The 22,157-nt window shown below is 42.7% G+C and overlaps 1 protein-coding gene across 4 annotated transcripts in view; it reads right to left on the reverse strand.

Annotated features, from left to right (window-relative positions):
- Positions 1 to 1,660: 1,660 nt before the first annotated feature.
- ARFGAP3 (ADP ribosylation factor GTPase activating protein 3) overlaps positions 1,661 to 22,157 on the reverse strand; it is a 29,058-nt gene continuing 8,561 nt past the window's right edge. For 2 of the 4 annotated variants that reach the window (XM_066633602.1, XM_066633605.1), the window contains exons 5-17: positions 21,913 to 21,996; positions 20,492 to 20,579; positions 19,437 to 19,496; positions 17,951 to 17,995; positions 16,259 to 16,305; positions 15,701 to 15,834; positions 12,486 to 12,605; positions 9,196 to 9,318; positions 7,984 to 8,121; positions 6,411 to 6,534; positions 5,572 to 5,662; positions 3,858 to 3,979; positions 1,661 to 2,964 (exon numbers count right to left, since the gene is read on the reverse strand). In XM_066633602.1, coding sequence (XP_066489699.1) covers positions 2,947 to 2,964; positions 3,858 to 3,979; positions 5,572 to 5,662; positions 6,411 to 6,534; positions 7,984 to 8,121; positions 9,196 to 9,318; positions 12,486 to 12,605; positions 15,701 to 15,834; positions 16,259 to 16,305; positions 17,951 to 17,995; positions 19,437 to 19,496; positions 20,492 to 20,579; positions 21,913 to 21,996 — 1,194 coding nt within the window. In that variant the 3' untranslated portion in view covers positions 1,661 to 2,946. The remainder of the gene's footprint in view (positions 2,965 to 3,857; positions 3,980 to 5,571; positions 5,663 to 6,410; positions 6,535 to 7,983; positions 8,122 to 9,195; positions 9,319 to 12,485; positions 12,606 to 15,700; positions 15,835 to 16,258; positions 16,306 to 17,950; positions 17,996 to 19,436; positions 19,497 to 20,491; positions 20,580 to 21,912; positions 21,997 to 22,157) is intronic. The other 2 variants (XM_066633604.1, XM_066633603.1) reach the window with 2 other exon arrangements.

The raw sequence follows: 22,157 nt of genomic DNA on the forward strand, positions 1-22,157 counted from the left end.
GCTGCACTGGGGGGGGGGGAAGGATAGGATGGAGCTCTAAACAGCTTTGGGGACTGGTAGGGAAAGCAGTGAGCATTTGTGTGTGTCACTTTTCATCTAACGTTAAATAAATTAGTTGCATGGTAACTTATAGAATCACAGAGTTGGAAAGTACCCACCAGGACATCTAGTCCCACCCCCTGCCTGTAGCAGAAAATCCTCCTAGAGCATCTCCAGCAGGTGCCTCCAGTGAGGGAGAATCCACCCCCTCCCTCAGCAATCCGTTCCACTGCATAACGACCCTGATTACCAAGAAGTTCTTCCTGATGTCCAGCCAGAACCTTTCTTGCAGTTAGTACTCAGTGGATCTACTCTCAGAGGCAGGAGAGCAAATTTGTTCCTTCTTCCGCAGGACAGCCCTTCAGGTCTTTGAAGAGCACTATCGTGTCCCCTCTCAGCCTTCTCTTCTCCAGGCTGAACATGCCCGGTTCAGCCTTTCCTCTTAGGGCTTGTTCTCCAGCCTTTGACCATTCTCGTTTTTATCTGAACCCGCTCCAGTTTGGCTGCACCTAAGAAGTGAGGTGCCCAGAACTGGACAGAGGACTCCAGGTGAGGTCTGACCAATGTGGAGTAAAGCGGAAAGATCTAGTCCATACACCACCCCCCCACCTCCCCACTCAGTGCAGGCCACAACAGCATCCCTAACAGGTGGCCATCTAGTCTCTGCTTGAAAACCTCCAATAAGGAAGAACCCACAACTGCATCAAGCTGAATGTTCCAGTGCTGGACAGCTCTTACAGTTAGGCAACATCTCCCCCCACCCCCAGTTAGGGCCTCTTGGGAGGTTGTTGTCGTCACCAGGTAAAACGTGCTGCGACAGCAAGGGGTGTGGCTGCTTCAATTGAATTTTGGAGCAGGCAGACTCCTTCTGAGCCAGACAGACGGAATGGGGAGGTGTGGCCATGGGGAAGCTCTGCTCACCAGCAGCTCACTCCAAAAGCCTTAAGGTTAAGCTCTGATAGGTCCCAGAGGGCACAGCAGAAGCCTGTACAGATCAGGAAGCTAGACTAGACAACCTTCAAGGCCTCCTCAAACTCAACCCTTCATATAAAGTGTGAAGCAGACCCAGATTTCACAGGCAAGTGCCTGCACAGAGATCACAAAGAACCACCCTTATCTCTTGCCAATACACACACTCAGTGGCGTAGCTGGAGGGGGGCGGAGCACTCAGGCCGCCATTCCCGGCGGGGGGAGCAAAATGGAGCCATACAGTTCCGAAGGGAGGGGCCGCTTGCCCACCTTGCTGAGGCTCCCTACCAGCCTGAGTGCTCCACCCCCCCTCCAGCTACACCACTGCTCACACTACATACAGAATAAGTACAGAATATCAGTGGGTCAGTGAACCTCCATTGAGATAGAAATATGAACCTATGGAGCAGCTTGCCTTCAATTCTCAGTTTGTTGGGAATACAACTGCTCAAAAAAAAAATTCTCTGGTGCGGTTCCCTTGTCTGTTGCTCTGTATGTCTGTTCCCATGAAGGGTGAATCCTAAAGAGATTTGGGTCACAGGCCTCCAACCTACCCAAACACGCCCCTCTACATATTGTGGAATGCAAAACTGTATTCGGAATTCATTCAACATTAATGTAAACAGATGGAGGCGACCAGATTGTCATGTAAAGCTATCGTTTCCAATTTTTATTAAGTATCAAGTTCAAGTAAGATACACAGAACTTAGAGATTTTTCTTTCAATCTTTTAGACAATTGTTCTCAGTTCCATTCCCACCCCATCCCCCAGCAGTTACGGCGCTAGGCTGTCTAAAACACAGCCGCACTATATACTTTTATGAGTATTTAGTATTTTGTTTTTAAATCTACAAGACTGTGCTGACGTTCACATGAAAATCTGAACATACTGTCACACACATGCTTTATTCCTCATTTTATACACTGATTATTAAAAGCACTTAAGGAGTCTAAACAGCCGTTTGAAAGAAATCTTAAAATGTTATGAATAAATAGGTTTGTGCCAAAAGCAAGAACGAGGTTTTTTTCTTAAAATATGGAGTAACTGCCTTCCACTTCCTCTAGGAAAACATGTCTGGATGGAAACACAATGCCTGAAGACTATACAATTTCTATTTTCATACTTCTGTTTCCCATTTCGTACAGACCCATCAGTATCAAGACATCCTCAATACAATTCAGAACAGAATGAAACACATTTAAGCCTGCTGAAATCAGTGCTTATCTCAGTGATGGGTCATGGCCCTTCTTTGGATATCCTCCCTCATATTGTGCAGCAAGATCAGAAACACATTTGGGACTCCCTCCCTCACTTCTCTTAGGAGGCAATATCTGAATTGGAGAAGTGTGTCAATTATTAGAACACAGGAACTCCCTGATGCAGTATGTTGAATCCAAGTTCTCTAGTGGATTCACTTCCTAGGGAAGGGAGATTCCCTAACCCCTTACATCCAAAATCTGCCCAAATGCTATTCTGTACACATGAACTGAAGAAAAAGGGGATGAGGCCAAGCGCCGCACCCAATCTCATCAGGCATAGGGATGGAAAGAGCAAGGTTGAAGAGGATTTGACATTTTCACTCACTGCTTTTTCCTGAGGGGGACAATTAAAACATATGAAAAGGAATTCATAACTAACTTCTTCATAAACAACATTCATTATATCCTTGCCAAGAGTCAGAACCAAACTGATAACAGTGGAATCATTGTTTATAGCACAATAAGGACACAGAAAATAAAAGAATAAAAGCAGAAGGAAAACAAGTTATTACATTTAAATAAAAGATGCTGGAAGCCAAAAATGGCACACGTTAAGCATTTAGGTGCCAAAACCAACAGCCTTGTTGCATAACTTGAATGAAGGCTGCATTAAATTACAGGCAGGTATGATTTTTAAGAGCTCTTCTTATGTGTTCTTATTTCAACTGAATACAAATCGCTAAGATCCATACCGATCCTAGGGGGGAAAAAAATAACAGACATGAACCTATTTAGCTGCCTTGTACAGAGTCAACCAAACTGGCCTCTCTAGAACAGTATTGTCTACACTGACATGTAGGGACTCTCCAAGGTTCTGTCCCAGCCCTACTCTAGAGATGATAAAAATCAAACGTGGGACTCCTACATGCAAGTCAGGGGCTGTGCGACTGAGCTACGATCCCACCCCTAAGAGAAAGCTACACCTTTTATGAGTCAGTGAACATTCCATTTATACTGGGGTGAATGAAACCCCTTCACCAGAGTGGGGAAGCCCCTGTTTGTATGTCACAGGGTAGGAACTAGTTGACTAAGGCAAAGCCAGTGCCACCAAAACCACTGTAACCTGCAGGTCCATGGGGAGGGCTTAACCTGGGAAGCACGCTGACAGCCACGTTGGTTATTAACAGCCATGATGAGTCAAGTACTTGCTGTGCTGCTTTAATTACAATGAAGATGCTTTTCAACCAGTGGTTCCCAAAATATGTGCTGGTGTATCTTAGAGCGCTGTGGTGCACTCACAGGGGCACTATGGATTGTTCCTGGTAGCCCCTCCTATCAGCTCTCCCGAGTGCCACCAGCTTTGATCGCATGAAACCTTGCATGAGCTGCCCGGCTGAGCTGGAAAAAAAGGGCTGTGGAAGGGCTGCGACCCCAGTAAGTTTGAGCATTGCTGCTTTAAACTGTTCAGTTTTGATTTCACCCAGTTGTTAACAGGCCTGCTTTAGTTTTGTATAATTTTTTTTTACAATATTGTTTCAATGTCTTTTAACTCACTTGGTAAGCCACATTGGGGGAATGGGGCAAATACATTTCTGTATTTCAATAACACTTCCGGTTCTGAACATATCCTGCTTCCACTGGCTTACTAACCTGAATAGATGTCATGACGCCATTTGCCAGGACAGAAAGTTTTCCAGCCACCGATCTCACCCCTTGTTTAAACTGAGCCATGTCAGGAGCAGCAGGCAAGACATTCGAGATTGCATAACTTCCTAAAGGCAGCAGAGACAATATGTTTACCCCAAAGGAAGAACGATTTTGCAATTGTGGCCTCAGAGAGGCAGACTCTCTTCCACACAGTTCTGCACTGTGCTTTCAATCAAGTGCTCAGAGACCAATATCTCCCTTCATTGTCAAGAACCAAAAAAGGTCTCTCTGAGAACACCTTTTTACAACTTCTGCTGGCGGGTGAATCTGAATTAGTGACCCTTCCAGTTGCTAAATTTTTATATTTGAGCAACTTGAAGCGGGCTAAGCTGCTGGTCCTAAGCAACTTGGAGCAACTCTGTAAGTAATCTGTTGTGTTTTAACCCTTATTTTTATCTCTCTTTTAACATATACTTTCATACATGACTGGAGATATTCGTTGTAAAACTATATGCCTAATGAAGGTTTGCTGTATGTTGATAATATGTTTATTGCAGAGCTCAGAAGGAGCACATTTCCCAGGTTGAAAGTCAACTTCCAGAGAGGTACCGTGGAGGTTGCAGCTGCTGATACAAAACCAAGCCTCTTGCGGTACCGTGAAAACTAACAAATGTATTTCAGCAGAAGCTTTCATGAACTGTAGTCTGCTTCATCAGATGTATGGTGAAACTCAACATGTGTGTGCATGCCATGCACAGAGAAACCATTTTCTTACAGTTACATGAGAAAAAGTCACAACACTGAGTTATATCAAGCTTGAGAGCATACAGGACATGCGTACTGATAAATCACAATCAAGACCAGTGGACTAGCCAGAGGCGTGCAAAGCACTAAGTTTTGCAGGGAGACTTACTGCAGCGTGCAAACAGCTTCTCCCCTCCCTTTGGAGGCATTCCGGGCAGTGGGAGAAAAATGGAGGCGTTCGCCTTGACTGTCCCATACACTCCGTCCTGCACTCGCCTCCATTTTGCTCCCACCACCCAGAATGCCTCCAAAGTGGAGGGGAAGGAGCCCTTTGCATGCCGTAGTGAGGCTCCCTGAAAACTTAGTGCTTTGCACCCCCTCTAGCTATGACAGTGGTCAAGACAGGGCTTTAGTCACATTACAGAGTTAACCTTGCTAGGGAGTCAACACCAATCATGGTTAGTTACCATGGTTATCTTGTATACATTTAAGCTTGTTATAAGCTTGAGGCTGACCTTTGGGATGGAGACAGCCTTGGTCACCTGAGTGGATGACCTACACTCTGGACCAAACAGGGGGAGTGAGTCTCTGTTGATCATGTTGGACCTCCCAGCGTCCTTGGACACCACTGACCATGATGTCCTTTTGGGTTGGTGAACCGAGGCTTGGAACCAAGGCACTCCACAGAATAGTGATCAAGGTGCCAAGTAGGTGTCCCCAGCACCATCTTCTGGGACGTGTCTGTCGAGAAGGAGGGGAACCACTGCAAAACAGTGCTCAAGGCCCCATGAATTTCAGGCCCCATGAATTTCAGGTTGAGTACAAAGCAAATGGATACTTTAGAAGTATATTTAGGATAGCGGGCATTACTGCAATGAGAACGGCATTAAACCTTCCCAAGCCAACAGTTTCACGAAGAACAGTGTAGTCAAAAAAGCAGCCACTTTCATTAATAATTGTTTTCCTTCCATACCTGTTGGCTGTTTCTTATGTTCTTCAAACAAATCAGCTGAACTTATAGCAGAGCTTCCAGAAAGTCTCTCTAGCCGAACTCTGGCTTCATACTAAGAAAAAGTTTAAAGGGTTTCATAAATAGTGCATTTACAGGTTTCCCATATCTAGGGGAGCTGATCGGATTATGTTCAAAAAGATTACATTGAATCTAAGAGCCCTTCCCCCATATAGTTTATTTAGAAAAAAAATTGTCAGACTATCATTAAGAACATAAGGAAGTTACCCACAGCATAAGTTCTGTTACCTACAGCAGCCAATTAGATTGCTTCCCAGCAAATGGTGGTCAGTGCCATATTGTCTATGAACTAATCCTTTGCACAGAGCGGAGCCTTTAAGTGACCAACCCCCAACACCTGATTACCAACTGCTTTTCAAACACCTAGGAATGCATGAAAAGGAATTTGTGATATGCCACAGTGATCTATCGCTCAACAAAGTAGAAGTCAAAGATTCCACTAGGCACATCAAAACTCTTGGGCATGCGCCAGCCTAATATTCTATGCACACAATGGGTTCCTGTAAGGTATTATAAGGATGGCATTTTTTAATTCCTTTCCTGATAAAATCGTCTAGAAAGTAGACCTTCTAACCAAGACAAGTAGGTCAATTTGACAAAAGTCATACATTGATGGGGAGGGGCAGAAAATTCCTCAGATACTACTCTGTTAACATATCAGCACAATGCCTTCCACAAGAGACACATGGCAGGAATGCAATGTTTGTAAACTCATCAGAACATCACAGAAAACGTAGAGAACCACCTCACCTGTTAGGCACTACAAAAATTAAGACCCTTACTTCCACCTGGTCTTGTTTTCCGAAGTACATGTCTGATGAAATAGCTTTAACGCTGCCAAATTTCTTTTGTGCTTCATCTGTGCTTGCAGAAGCATCATACTCTGGTTTACGGCGAGAGGCAGGCCTAGGAACACGGTTTTCACACAGTTATGTCTGAGAGAATTCAGTTTAACAGTACTGTTATACAAACACCCTTAATATATTCAATATCCAGTTGATATGCAATTATAGTCAATTTGAGAAATACCTACAGCTATTGATATTTAGCATTAATATTTGTGGTAAAGCAATCAATTGGCTCAAATGCTTCACACACATAACAAGTGAATCCACCTGTACAGGAAGTTTCTCAACACACACCTTCAAAAATGGAAATGTATGGTTGGGGGGAGATGCGAAAGAAGTTTCAGACATCCTGTTTAACAATCATCACACTGCCATCTCTCTGTCTCAGGTAGAGTAAAAATCAAATAGTAAGAATATTAATATCCTGTTAACTGGGCAAGAGGCACTTTTCCAAGTGGTGCTCCTCATATATTTAGCAGGAGAGCAACTGCCCCTCCTCTTCCCTGTACAGTGACTTTTTCTGGTGGCTGCTTCATGGTGTTTCCTTTGCATTTTTTAATATTGGGAGCCCTTTTGAGGCAGGGAGCCATTTAGTGATTTGATTTTTTTCCCTGTAAATCGCTTTGTGAATTTTTTTTGTTGAAAAACAGTTTAGAAATTATTAATATTGTTGTTAATATTAAGAGTAATTTATATAACTGCTTTACAATATAATCCCTCTGGCAATTTACAAGCCTAATGTTTTAAATGAAAAAAAAAACATTTTATGGAAAGTACACAAGAAGAAGTTTGCAGCTTTCCTTCTATATTGCTTTTATAAATAAGCTTAGGGAACTGTTAAGTCTTAAATTCCCCGACATGCCTCCTATCTCCATTCTAGTCTTTGTACGTATCCAGAAATGGAGAGGATTTCAGAAAACAAAAATAACTTCTTGATCACCATTTCTACAGCTACAGGAAATGTCTGGTAAAGAAAATCAATAGTTTTGGTCATCAGTAAGACACTGATTATGTACAAAAAAATAAAATCCCTTTTGGACTTTCAGGCATTGAAGAAAAAAATTACAATGCTTTAAGAGGCTTCCACTCATCCATCTGCTTTATCAAATAATTTTTCATGAGTAGAGGTGTTTTTGCTTCTGGTCAGTAAGATATAATTACAGCCCATGTCTTACTAACTACAATGGGCTTACTTCTGAGTAAAATAAATAACAGGGTTTTCAAACATCTTATGAATCATGTAAGAAATGTAAGTAGAGAGGAAAATAGTTATGAATAGCTCATGTTATTACACAGTCAATATTTGACTCCATTATCTTCAAAATACATATTTTGCACTGAAGTATCATTGATATGAACACCTGTTTTCAGTCTGTCTTGACAAAATGGTTATTCACAGAGGTACATTTTCACAAAAAGCAACACGTACTTATGTTGGCTGTGCTTTAATCTCATGAATAAGTTAAGCGATTTACAGAGAGACCTAACACAGGTTTTCCTGATGTACCTGTCCGGATACTCCACAGTTTTTGAAGACAGAATGGTTTCTGTGTCTCTGCTGTTGCTCTCTTTCTTCCAGAAGGAATCAGAACTGTCATCCCATTTGGAAAAAGAGCTGCTTCTCGGCCCCGCAGAATCAAAGTACCTGGAGACAGAAGAAAAAACTTTGCCCTGAAGTTCCTTCTGACAGCAAGGAGCACCAGGAAGGGAGCGGCTGAAAAACGCCTCTGGATGCCAGCCTAGACACCTACATGATATGCAACTTTGCTCAGAAAATACCACATGCTTTTCCATCCAATGCAGTAGTTTGCACTAAAATCATTCCTATTAAGAAAAAAGCTTGGGATAATATGGAAATAGAATATTCAACCCCCACCCCCCACACCCAGCCAGGCATCTTTTCATGATGTTCTTTCACTATCTCTTAGCAAAAGATTTATAGCAAACTTTATTCAGCCAGTGATAGGAAACAAAAGTCCATAAAGCACTCAAAAGAAAATCACATTATAATAGCTGTTGCAGCCATTCTCAATGGGAGCCATATGGCCCCCTGGTGTGCCCTGGCACATTTGAAGGGGGCTGCAGATTGAAAACTGAAAATAAGAAATGATTTTATGTTTATCTGTTTGCACTGTAATCATTTTTATGGGCGGGCGGGCGCTGGAACCTGAGAAGAGCTCCTAAGGGGAGCCAGAAAAAGGTTGAGAATGGCTGTGTGAAAGAATAATTGAGTCAAGATCAACCAATGTAAGTTGACTCAGATCTTTGCACTTCCAAAACAAAGTAGGATCACCCTGAGCAGTCCTGCGTATAGAAGGGCACTTGAACACCATGCAAGAGTGAAACATAAATAAAATACACTCATTTCAAGACTACTGTTATTGCCTTGAATCCAAAGAGGCTCTGATAAGAGCTTACACAAGGAGAAATTCCTCCCAAAGCTACAGTACGCTTTTGCCACATCCCCTCTTTTCCAAAGGGTCTCCAAGAGGGGCTTTCTATGGAGGAAAAGGGACTGCAACTGCAAGAGAGGGCAAGAAAGCCACTACCGTGAGTGGAGCTCTGCCCACAGCACTTTAGAGCCAAGTCAATCCTCAGAATTTTACGGATGATTAGAGGAGGACATTCACAGGTTTCTCAAAGGTGAACAAGGTATCTGTCTAAATCTCTGTGAGCTAGTAGGGGAAAAAGTGCCACCCCATCCCCAATGCTATCTTACCTTGAGCTGGGGGAAGAAAAATACAGGTCATCGTCCTCACTATATTTTTTCCTTGGTTTTGCAATCATAGGTGTTTCTTGCTCTATAATTTGCATATCTGAAACCACTGAATGGGAAATACCGCTGCAAATTTTAAAAAGCAAACACATGAGCTTATAAAGAGACAAAAGGAAACTCAGGTAATGGACAAAGCTGCAGCTGCTTGCAGTGGGATCTGAAGGTGCATCTAAATATGCAACACACATGAAGGTCATAAGATCAAACACAATACCACAAATCCAAACTTCACATCTTGATCTGATAATAGTTCATGATTTTAAGGCATCATCTGCCTCTATATATATTTAAAAAAGTATCCAAACCAATTATGGAAAACTGGTCGAGAAACCACATCTCAAGCCATGATGCCATATATCTTAGTGAACCCTAAACTCCCCTAATCACTACACCCATCATTCCCTTTATTACAGTTCTTAAAATGATTTTTTTCCCCCTCTGAGCAGCTGCCTCCTCATGTCATACACAAACTGGTTCCCTCAGACTAAGACAGTGGTTTCCAATATTTTTTGACTGGCTGCTCTCTTGATACTGGGTCCTTGACTGCAGCTCCCCATCAGGGCTACAATCCTGTACATCAGCAGTACGGGTACCACCAGTGGTAGTTGAGTTGGGGTCTGGTGGTGGTACTCATGGGACCCCATGCCGACCAGGAATGTGACAACAAACAGCAGTAGGAGGCTTGGTTTGGTAGGCAGAGATCAAAGCATGCTTCTCCACACTCAAAAAAGCCCTCCCATCCACCCCGAGCCTGGTGTTTGTTGCATCACATCTGGCCTCCCAACCCAGAAGTAAGTGGCAATGATGTCACTGCCATTACTTCCAGTGGAACTGTTCCAGTGAACAGGTGGACCATATGAAGTGGCATGGCAGAGGACAAACACTGAGAAACACTGCTATACATTGTATAGGACAATGCATTTTTTGCTGGGATTCTCCTAGCTGGTTTCCATGGCTCCCTGGAGAGCAACTGCTCACAGTTTGGGAACCACTGGATTAAGAAATGGTTTATTACAAGGATCCAGGGCTAATGTTTGAGAAACACAGATCATGCAGAACTAGTTGTGTAGTTCTTGGGAACCTTGCCATGTTTTCCCACGATCAAACAGCTTATGGCTGTTGCAGAGAAAAATGTCATCTGCTCATTCTGTTGTTTCTAAACTTGTACACCGATTTAATCACAAGCAAACAAAAGGAGAAGGTTCTTGAGACACACATAACTCTTTTGGGGTCTAGCCAAATCACCACTCTTTTATCATATATAGCAGCAATTTTCAACTGGTGTGCCATGGGTGTTTGAAGCAGTGCTGAAAATGACTGAAAAACTCTTCTGGGTTCTGCAGCTCTGTTTCAAGAGCAATTGCTTGTAGTAACTAATTGTCTATCCTTCCTCTGCAGAGTTAGCAGACAAAGGATGGCAATTTGTTACAACAGAGCTGAGGTATTCAATCTGTGTGTCCCGCCTCCCTAGGGAGGCATGGCTAGCTGACAGGGGCATCCTGAGGCATCTGGGGGGAGAGGTAGCCACAGCTGCTCTGCTTTGCTCTGCTCAGCTAAGCTGCAGGTGCTGCCTCCTGATGTGTTGCTTTTCCAAGGCTGAGAAAGAGGTGGGCGGGGCAGTGTGAAACAGGGAGGGGGGAGAGAATGCTGGCTGGGTAGCTGCAGAGGTGCCGCATCTCATCATGGAGTTCTCTCCATGTGCAACCTCGCCCCAAGGACTACATTTCCCAGTGTGCCCCTCACCCCAGGCATCCTGGGATTGGTCAAGGCTGGAGGAGAAGAGTGCGGAGGTGCTGCATCTCATCAGCACAGGGCGCGCTCCTGGTAGGCTTCAAACTGGGAGGGTAGAGTATGTTTTGCTCCCAGGGATGCCATGAGGGATCTGGGGGAGAGAGGTGGGCACAGCTGCTCAGCTTTTCTGTGGCTGTGAACGAGGTGGGTGGGGCAGTGTGGGGTGGGCGTGTGAAACATGGTGGGGGAAGGTGGGAGCAAAGGCTGGCTGGGCAGCAGCGGAGGTGCTGCATCTCATCAGCACAGGACGCGCTCCTTGCAGGCTTCAAACTGGGAGGGAAGAGCAGCTCAGCGAAGGAGGGAGCCAGCCTGCTCTTAGTGGGGGGGGGCCCAAATGCCCCAGCCTGCATTCCTCCATCTTGCCTGGGGGAAATGGGGTGGCATCTGCATCTGCTGGGATATGTGTGTGAGCAGCCCCCATCTACTTTAGGGTGAGTTGTAATCTTGCTCTGTGTGGCTGCAATCCTTTCCACACTTTCCTGGGAGTAAGCCCCATTGATTCAAATGGAACTTACTTCTGAGCAGACCTACATAGGCTTGGGGTCTGTGTCAGCTTAAGCTAGGATCCTCACCTTTCTCTTTTTCCTCTCCCTTCAAAAAAGAAAAAAAGCCACTCTTGATGGCTTTGTCTCCAAAAACTGATTAAAAATTAAAATCTCCATTTCTTTTCAGCCACCCCCTTTTTCCTCCTGCCTCCTTTTTGGGGGGGGGGGTACTCTGTTGGCTGCTATTGTAAGACAAAAGGCACAATCCTAGCTAGGTCTACTCCAAAGGAAGTCCTATAGTGTTCAATGGGATTTACTCCCAAGAAAGTGAGGTTAGGATTGCAGCCAAACAGTCTCTAGGTTTCAATCTGCATCAGTTTGCAATTAGCAGATACGCACAAAACAAAGTCTTCCCCTCCCCCAGCAAATTCATCACTTCCCTCCTCCCTTTCCAAACCCTTCCAGCTGCTAACCAACTCAGGGCACAATCCTAACCAGGTCTACTCAGAAGTAAGTCCAGTTTTGTTCAATGGGGCTTACTCAGGTAAGTGTGGTTAGGATTGCAGCCTCAGAGTGCTGGCAGCTGTTTTTTTTGTTTCAAGTGTATAATTATAACACCTTCATCCTCATTTTGGGGGTAACTGAGCTGAGATGTTGTAATGGGGAGCCGTGGCCAATGGCCACAAGGATCAGGGGAGGCATGAGCCGGAAAAGTTCGAGAACCACAGCCATAGAGACAGTAATCCTAGAAATTGAGCTGCAGACCTGGAAAGTTTCCCGGAGGCTAGAAATGAAATAACAAGAGACAAAGACTATAGAGGTCAGTGTGCCACAAGAAGAAAAACGTTGAAAGTTGCTGATATGATATGAGCACAGTGTTCTACTACCATGAGTTGCAATTATTAGTTCCCATTGCAGTTGCAGCAAAAGACTTAAGACCTCAGTGATCTTACATACCTTCTGTTCCTATTAAATCCCATGCCAAGTCTTTCTACCTCCGCTTTCTTTTTACCACTCAGCTTTTCTTCTTTCATTTCAATTTCAAGATCTTTGTAGGCCAATCGTAAAGATGATACACTAAAAATAAAAATATATGTAGTTGATATATATTAAAATGAAAGCCAGAATGTCTTCTTCTCAATGTGCCAATGAAAGCAAACAGGTGAAAAAGCATGTTTTCTAAGGTTGAAGGCATTTTTCAAATGCATATGTTGAAACTACATGAAATTGCCATAAAATAGGTCTCGGGGGAACACAATTTAACCAATCTTTTGAATAATGAGGAGCTTGGAAGAACCTGCCTAAAATTAAATACAACAGAAGAAGATATCCAAGATACTGAGTACTGTCAAAGCTGTAACAAACACCCAGGAGGGCACAAAGGCATATCGACAGATCAGGAGGTGGCGGCAGCAACTGGTAAAGCCTCCCCCTTCCTAAAGTAACAATTGTGGGGCAAGTCACCTACTTCTACACAAAAAAACAGCTCGCCCTCTCTGGTAGAGATAGTACTTGGAAAAGCAGAACACGCAAAAAAGAAAATCAGGGAAAGCCCTGATTTAAGTTTAAGCCCTGAAGAAAGACCTCAGAGCGGTCTTTCCACACTTGCAGAAGAAAGATGGAGGTGAACATCTGGGCTTCTCTCACATGATGAGATGCAAACGTGAAAAATTCATCAGGAACCTGCACCTTTCTTCATAAGGGCAACATATTAATAATCACTTTAGTTGTCATTCTAAGAAATGCGGAAAAAGTGAAAAATGCACATTGAGGCTCTTTTAGCAGTCCAGACCACTCATGCAGCTTGAGCAGGCAGGCCTGTGCTGTTTCCAGTGAAAGTTTCAGGCAGCCAGAGGCTTGCCCCGAGGCAAGGGGAGAACCACTGCAGTTCCGATGGGGCTACTCAGATCTGCACCACTTCAATTGGTGGGGCATATTTGAGCAACCCGGAACTGCTCCAGGCTGCCTGGGATCGGGGCTAGGATCCAGCATAACTGCCGGGTTCTGACCTCGCTTCCTGCTCCCCACCCACCCTGGAAACACCTACAGCCCGCACACCCCCACCCCAGAACGCCTTCTCCCTGCCTTCCCCATGCCCCCTCCAGATCCCCATGTCAGGTCAAGCTCAGCCGGTGCAAACTCACCCTTCAATGGGGCCCATGTTGGTGCACTGGCTGAAGTGTAGTTGCATCAGTGCAAAAGTGCTTTTGCGACAATGTTGGGCTGGTGCAAGGGACTTGTACCCTTAATCAAATAGCCATGACTGATATAAAATAATATCAACAAATTTGATTCTTAAAGTATGGAATGTTATGAATGTGCTGGACTAGGAGATACTGTGATGATAATTTTACTAGGTATATTGTTCTGTAGGTAGTACAACACAGTGTAACTATTGAGAGCGTGTAAGGGAAAAACGTAAGCCTCAATCAAGAAGACAACATTGTCCTGTTATTTACTTTCATTTATACTCAGTTATGTTGGTATGTTTAATAGCTCTCTTACATCAAATCCGGAAATTATGAAAATTGAAAAAACAACTAACTAGGAAAGTACCATCAGAAACCTGCTTTAAATGTATAACTTACTAGGTGATACATTTTAAGAGAAAGAATGAAACAAATGGGAGTTTAAGAGATTACAACAGTTAGAGGAATGAATAAAATAGGAATGTATCCAGTCAAACACATTTTGTGACAAGAATTCCTATTTTGAATTTGTGCAAACAAGTTCATTTTGTCAACATGCATTTTGACTGTTCAGTTACAAAACAAAAGCCACACTTACTTTTATCTCTCTCTGTCAGCATTAACAGAATCAAGAATGTCAGAACAGTATGCCTCTCCAAAACAAGTTGCAGTATTTGTTGTAACCCACCTCCAGGCCTGTTTGGTCATAAGTCAGCAAAGGAATTGAACAACTGTAATTTCAATCTGCCCCTTTCTGATACTCCAGTGTCAGCAAGAACAAATCATGGCAAAATCCATTTGGAATTTTTGGAATATCTCCAAAGGGTAGAAGGAGATGCAGCATTAAAAAAAACACATATCCACACTGCTTATGCTAGTTTAATTGATGCATATTTTCCACCATGAATGAAATGGTTGTGCCCATCTATAATTCAGACAATTACAAAGTTCCTGGAACATAGCACACTGTAAGCCTCTTGGAGTAAGGAAAATGTGGCTTGAAATCCTATAGCTGAAGGATAACATTAAATGTGTGTGCATACTGCCCCCTGGTGACCAACTGTTAAGGCAATGGAGGAACCTGTCTGTGTTCAAGGAGAAGTGCAGCCATATCTCTAATATGAAATCCACTTTAAAATGCAGTATTTCACTTTTCTTCACTCTTGGTGGCAAACAACAAAAATGAGAAAATTACGAAGAAATAGAAACTATTAGCTGCTATAACTACTCCATGGAGCTGCCCTTTAAAAATGCTTGGAAACGTCAACGGGTGCAAATTCATTGTCAGATTTCTGGCTGCCACTGGTGGACTGAGCATATTACTCAGCATATCTTGCTTGACCTGCACCAGACAGCTACTCATTTCTGGGTTTAATTCAAGGCAACTGCTCTAGCCAGGACTACCTTTGTGCATCTGCCATTACTGAGGCATTAAAACAAACACAAAAGTCTACAATCTTCCTTGTGACTAGACTAATTATCTACTCTCATCTGATATCTATTACAGTGATTGCCAACAGGGGCTGAGGTGTGCCTTGGAAAATTAAGCCACCAGGTGAGATGCACCAACCATCACATCCCTCAGAATAGGGAGGTCACTCCCTCCTGTGGCAGAGGCCCCTCTTCTTTGGTAATAGATGCTGACATCATCCTAAACAATGCAGCAGGATTCCCTGTGACAACCTGTGCTACAGATGCAAAAGCACCACCACCATCACCCCAAACACAGGCCCATCCCTAAACTCTGAGTGCTCAAAGAAGAGGGCAGGAAGCTGGGAGGCAACAGGACAGGAGCCCAGCTGCAAGGAAAACTTCTGTTGCTTGACGGACAGGATGCATCTCTCTTTTCCTGCCCAAGATTTTATTTTATAAGCATTCTGCTTAAAATACCAAAAGCCTTTGAAATATTCATCTGTTATCTTAATAGCCCCACTTACAATTGGTAAGAAAATGTCTTAGGTCAGCAAAAAGTACTCTACTTACAGTGGCTCCTCCTTCTCAGACCCTTTGCCGCCATCTTCCTTCATTTTATCTACTGCCTGTGCTTGCTTCTCAATTTCACTGAAACTCTTGCTGCTCATTTTCTGGGCCCCCAAGCCGGCTTTCCTGGCTCCAAGCTTTAAAAGAAAAAGGAGTTTATACTTCAGTCAAAACGGAAAAAGTGGAAACTGAGGCTGCAATCCTAACCACACTTTCATGAGAGTAAGCCCTTCTGAACAAAATAGGACTTACGAGTTCTCTGAGTAGACCCGATTAGGACTATGCCCTAAGTAAGTTATCCAGTAGTACAGCATTTCCCAAACTGTGGGTCACAGCCTGATTGCAGGGTCGTGAAACTGATCATCTGAGGGCTGACTAGGAAAATGTATTGAGCCCAATGGAAAGTGAAACTGAGCCACAGGTGTGTGTTTACTCGTGACTAGGTGAACATGCCTCAGTCCACTCTGAAGGGCAAGCCAAGGGGAACACGCCTAAAGTCATGATAAAATTCATATTGCGTTAAGAACAGCGGTAAGAAAGTCAGGCAGCCTGAGCACGTACCCCCTTTTTGACTTGATTTGGCTTCTTCTTTATCATGGAGCTGCCTTCTACAAAGATGAATGCAGATTTTGTTACAACATAAAACACCACAAGACAAGTTGTAAGAACTGCAATTTCTGCAGACGCATCATTATTTTATCAGCAAGTTCTGCTTTCTGTATTGTAGTGTATTGCTCACACAAAATGTGGCAACAACAGTCTGAATTTCTTGATACGTATCAGGCAATGTGTAATTTCAGTATTTTCAAAGATTCAAAACAGCTCTAGGAAAGGGCTTGATGAATACAATTTCCATAAAATATCAACTCTATAGTATATGGAGGGGGGGAATGAAGATGGCACTTCAGAAAAGTTGTTCCAACTCTGACAAAACTCCTTTCTCGATCTCTATCCAGAGTCGTCAGATTCAGAAAAAAGAGAACTTTTTTCAAATTTAGGTTCTTATGTACCAATTGAGAGGTCGCCTTGTCATGAATAAGCACTGTTTAAATCAAACAACTAACTTAAGTTCTACTAATCTCAATGGAACTTAAGAGCTAATCCTATTCAACTTTCCAGAGCTGATGCAGCTGCAGAGCAGCCCCAAGGTAAGGGAACAAAAGTTCTTTTACATTGAGAAGGCCTCCATGACTGCTCCCTCACTGCAAGATGCAGAACACGCTCCGTTAGCATGACTGCATCAGCGTTGGAAAGTTGGACAGGATTGGGCCCTTATGTTTTTCTTAAGATTCGACACTAGGGCCCTAAATAAGCAGACATTAAACTTCTTTTTAGGGAGATGTGAAAAAGAACAGCAATATTCCAAGGTGGCATAAATATCTAAGATTTTGTGATTCAAGTACATTAGAGTTCTTCCTCTTATCTGAACAATACATGAAATCAAGTCAAAAGCTCCTTCAAAGCATGAAAACTCGAAACATAAATCATTTTACTAAACTTGAATTTGAAGCCTATATCATTTTACTACAGACATTTTTTATACTTTTAAGTTTAGCACAAATCAAAGGACAATACAGAACAGTTTTAAATCTATAACAACGTGATTGGATAGTGTTTTTACATTGCAATCCTTGAGACATTTTAGTAACAGTAGCTGAACTCAACTGCCCTTTATCCAAGAAAGTTATACCATGGGTGAACAAGTCCCATGGACTGAATTCCCTATGCTCAAGTACACTGCAGGAGAAGTCAAGCTGTGAAGCACCTGGGATTGCACACATGCATGTGCTCTGCAGAACCTGTGTTGGCACTGCAAGGTGGCCACACAAGGTGGGATAATTTGCTCAGGACAAAGGGAAAGAAAGTCCACCCAATTCAACATGAAACCAATGACATATGGCTGGAAGCACCATTCATTTGTTGGGTAAAAGCAACACATTTCCATTAGCGAGCATGGAGGCTCTCTGGATTTAATGCCTGGGAATCAGAGGTTGCAAAAATAATTCAACGAAGTCCAATAGTAGTTAAAATATTTTAACAAAATATTTTTTTCAGATTAAAGATTCAAATACAGTGCAAAGTTCAAAATAAAAAAATTAAAATTCATTAAAATTAGAAGCAATTAAGTGTTCAAATTGTTACTGTAATATTGCTTAAAACAGTATTGCAAATCATTATTGTTATTCCACATATGCGCACTAAATGTGGAAACTGAAGCAGGCAAACAGGATTATCTAAAACGTCCACAGTCACCTTTGTTAGGTGCGTTGCCTGAAGTATTTACATTCTCCGAGTTGGCTAAAATAAGAGATAAAAAACAAACATATATCACTAACTAAAAAAACCAATGCTTTAAATAAGCAGCTGAGTTTATATTAGATCAGCGATTTTCAATGGCACATTGACCTTTATCGTCTTCACCTCTTGTGATGTTACTTCCAGAAAACTCTTCCAGGTTCTGTGGCTCTGTTTCTAGAGCACCTGTCTGCACTAACAAATTGTCTGTCCCTCTTCCTCTACTCTACAGGTGGAGGAAAAGGGACAGACAATTTGTTACTACAGGCTGTTGTCTTAGAAACAGAGCCACAAATCTCAAGAAGAGTTTTTCAGCTATTTTCAACTGCTGTGCTACAAACTCTTGCAGCATACCCATGTGCCACAGCACACAGGTTGAAAAATTACTGTATTAGATGGTACCTGCCCACTACTGAGAGCAAATTTACATCATCATCATCATCATACTTTAAACCAGGGGTGTCAAACATAAGGCCCAGGGGCTGGGAAGCTTTTTAAACAGCCCTCAGGCTCTCAGCTGCTGAGCAGTGCTAAGGAGTTACTGCTGAAAGGGCAGCCCACATGAAAATTGGGCTCTCCCATATCTTGAAATATGATCAAGATTTGTGTATTTTCTCTTCTGTCATTTGCAGCTAATGAGTTCCTAAGCGAGAAAAAGTAATTATTTTTGGTTAAGACCTGTTTAATGACATCACTTCCTGCCTAATGACATCACTTCTGGCCCTTAGCAGGCATCATGAATGCTATTCGGCCCTCACTATGAAATGAGTTTGACACCCCTGTTTTAAATTGTACATTGTACTATCCAATAGGACTGCAGGATGCAGGTGGAAAAAAACTGCAAGGTTTTTAATATCTCCAGTGTTACAGGCTCCATCGCAAGCTCGTCTGCCTTTGCCTAGTGTGCTCATCTCTTAAAGATCATTAAGTGGGGTAACAAATAGGGAATTCCTCCCCTATTTGGATTTGAACTGATGCTGTCTCAGGAGCCCTGAATCACATCAAAATAGTGGCACTGCAATACTACTAGGAGCAGACCCCAACACTGCTTCTGCCACAGAGTGGGGAGGAAATTACAGTCACTGTTTCCTCAAAAGGTCACTGTTTCATATAGGATAGAAGCTATAGAAAGAAATAGGATTCAATAAAACACCACCCTAATAATATCCCAGTTACTACACTTACTACCACTTACGTCTGGATGAAGCTACATGACAAGCATGCAGCAGTAAGTAAAGGCAAAAAACAAGGAAGACCAAGAGATCTACCCCACATGCTTTCTCCATGTTATGCTACTGGCAAAGGTATCCACTTTCTGGGCGAAAATGCTATTTCTTCACCACTGACAGAAAGGTCAGTCAACGCAATGGAGTATTTCTCCCAAGTCAGTATCCTGTAACATTTACAGATCAAAAATATTTACACTTGTTTCAGTATTGATTACCTAAGGAAGCTTGTGGTGACATACTCAGGTAGTCAACGGTTGGTCCACATTCAGGTTCTTCTAGCAATACAAAAACATTAAGGAAAAAGAATCGTTTTGGAAGATGCTGCCTTGCTATTGAGACAATTGCTTCAGCCACTCACCCCACCCTCCACACACACAAAAGACTTAGGATAGCCACTTGCCTTTAGACTTTCTTCTTCCCCAGACAGACTACAACAGTTTATCATCTTTTTTTTTAAAAGCCAACATTCAAAACACAGTATTCAAAAGTTGGAAGTGGAAATTCACAGATATAAACTAATTACAACAGACAGATGAACACTGTTGGTTAGCAACATACATTTGTCAGTTTTAAATATGACTGCCAACCGATATTGTACCGAAAATACCAATGGCTGTTACTTTCTTCATACAGCACTATAAACCACTGCACAGGTACACTATATTGTCAAACACTAAATATAGATGCCTACAATTTTAGCATCTACAACAGGAATGGCCAACCTTTCAACTTCAGGGCTCCTGGACCTTTAACAATTAGAGGAGGGAACTTCAGCAGTTACTAAAATTCTCTCCAAACAACTGTTAAAGATCCAGAGGCCCTAATGTTGAAAGGTTGGCCATCCCGATCTACAATATAATTATAACTATATTATATCCTCAATGATATAATGGATTGCATTCACAGTTGTGCTAAAGAGAGGAGCTCCATAAATGTTATACAAGAACTAATGAAAGGAACAGTAGGAGTGGAAGGCAGGGGGTCCCTGCCATGATTCTATACACAGCATCATTATCTTTAAGGATTATGAAACGTTTTTATTAGAGTGACTGGCCAATGTTGCGTACAAGCTGTTGCACAGCATTTCTTGTGCTAACAGAAGAGCTCTGAATTTCTTCATTCTCCTCTACAAAGACCTTTGGGCCCACAGAAAGACACCTTTGGATACAACCCAATAAAGCAAGAACACAAGATTAACAGGACCTAAAAGTGCTGTTTGCTGTGGCTGGACTGTGCCCCCATTATAAAGATATTTGTAATTAAATGGTACCTTCTCTGCTTTCTGAAACGTTTTCTGACGAACTCTGCTTAAGATTAGCTGTCAATGGCTGCGATGACTCCCATTCTGTGCTAATAACCTGGAAAAGGGAAACCAGTACCTAATTTGAAATAAGTCCAAAGCAAATACAATCTGAATTAAGACACTGATCAGAAGCCCAACACAAGGCTTCTTGAGTCTGCACCAGTGATTTAGCTGGCGCAGACTTGCAAAGCCTCATTGAGCAAGCTGGGGCTTTACTCAGGGTAAGAGGATGATGTCCCCTTCCTTCGAGGAGACCTCCAAGCCTGCCTATAACCAGCACAGGATACAGTAGTGGGAATTATAGTACTGCTGCCCCCGTGCTGGATAGGACTGGGCCCTGGGATTTAGTTTCAGCTAAAAAAGACCCCAACAGTAAAACAGCACCACCTCTGATCACAGCATCACAATCTTTGACTAACATTAAAACATCCCCCTCCTGAGAGCTGCCAGTCATTGTAAATGGATTTAAAATGACCACCACCAATGGTATGTTGCACCACCAAGAATTTTATTTTGCACAGAGCTGCCATGCAACGGTTGCTTTCACAGCAACATGTGAATTGCTCCATGATTAATACCAAGAGATGCATTCAGTTTAACATGCAACTCACAGACAAAGCAATCAGACCAAAAAAGGGGTGTGTGATGCACTTCTGTTAGGTGGGATATGAGGAACTGTGAAATTGTTAAGAAATGTGGGCACACAGAAGCCTATTGCTACTCTGTGTAGGCAACAACTTCCTAATCTCATGCAGAGGCTCAAAAGGCACCTGCCGAAGATGCTCTAGTCCAGTGGTTCTCACACATTTAGCACCAGACCCACTTTTTAGAATGAGAATCTGTCAGGACCTACTGGAAATGACATCATGACCGGAAGTGACATCATCAAGCAGGAACATTTTTAAAAATCCTAGGCTGCAACCCTACTCACGCTTACCCAGGAGTAAGCCCCATTAACTATCATTGTTATAAAAGAATATACATGTTAGCTTGTTAAAAGTACAGGTCTGTAATATTTCCCCAAATGAAGTCACCTAGCATGGTAGCATCAAGTCTAACATATTAAAAATAAAATATTGAAATGAATGGGGACCCACCTGAAATTGGCTTGCGACCCACCTAGTGGGTCCCGGCCCACAGTTTGAGAAACACTGCTCTAGTAGAAGGATTTCCTACTACAGGCAGGGGTTGGACTAGATGTCCCTGTGGGTACCTTCCATTCATATGATTATATGATTCTATCCTGCTACGAGACTGATAAACCTCACGTTTGCATAAGTCAGGGCACAGGTGGAAAAAGAGCTTAGGCCCCTATCTTGCTGCCTGCTACTCAGCAGCCACAGAGAGGAAGTCCCACAAATTTCAGAAATATTCAATGTATTCAGTACCTGAGGAGAGGAATGTGATGAAAAGAAGTCTTCTTCTTTTTCCTGAGGGGAGAGGGGAGGGTCTGCGCAACCATCTACCCACAGCTAGAATACACAATGTCATCTCATGATGTGCTCTCCATATTAAATGTTTTAAGCATAATCAGCAATATTTACAGAATATTTTAAAAGGATTACACATCCCCTTTGTAGATGTACACAAAAATACTTAATAGCTATAAATTATAAAACACGAATCAGACAAA

This window comes from Tiliqua scincoides, chromosome 7 (genome assembly GCF_035046505.1).
Source record: "Tiliqua scincoides isolate rTilSci1 chromosome 7, rTilSci1.hap2, whole genome shotgun sequence".
NCBI lineage: Eukaryota > Metazoa > Chordata > Lepidosauria > Squamata > Scincidae > Tiliqua > Tiliqua scincoides.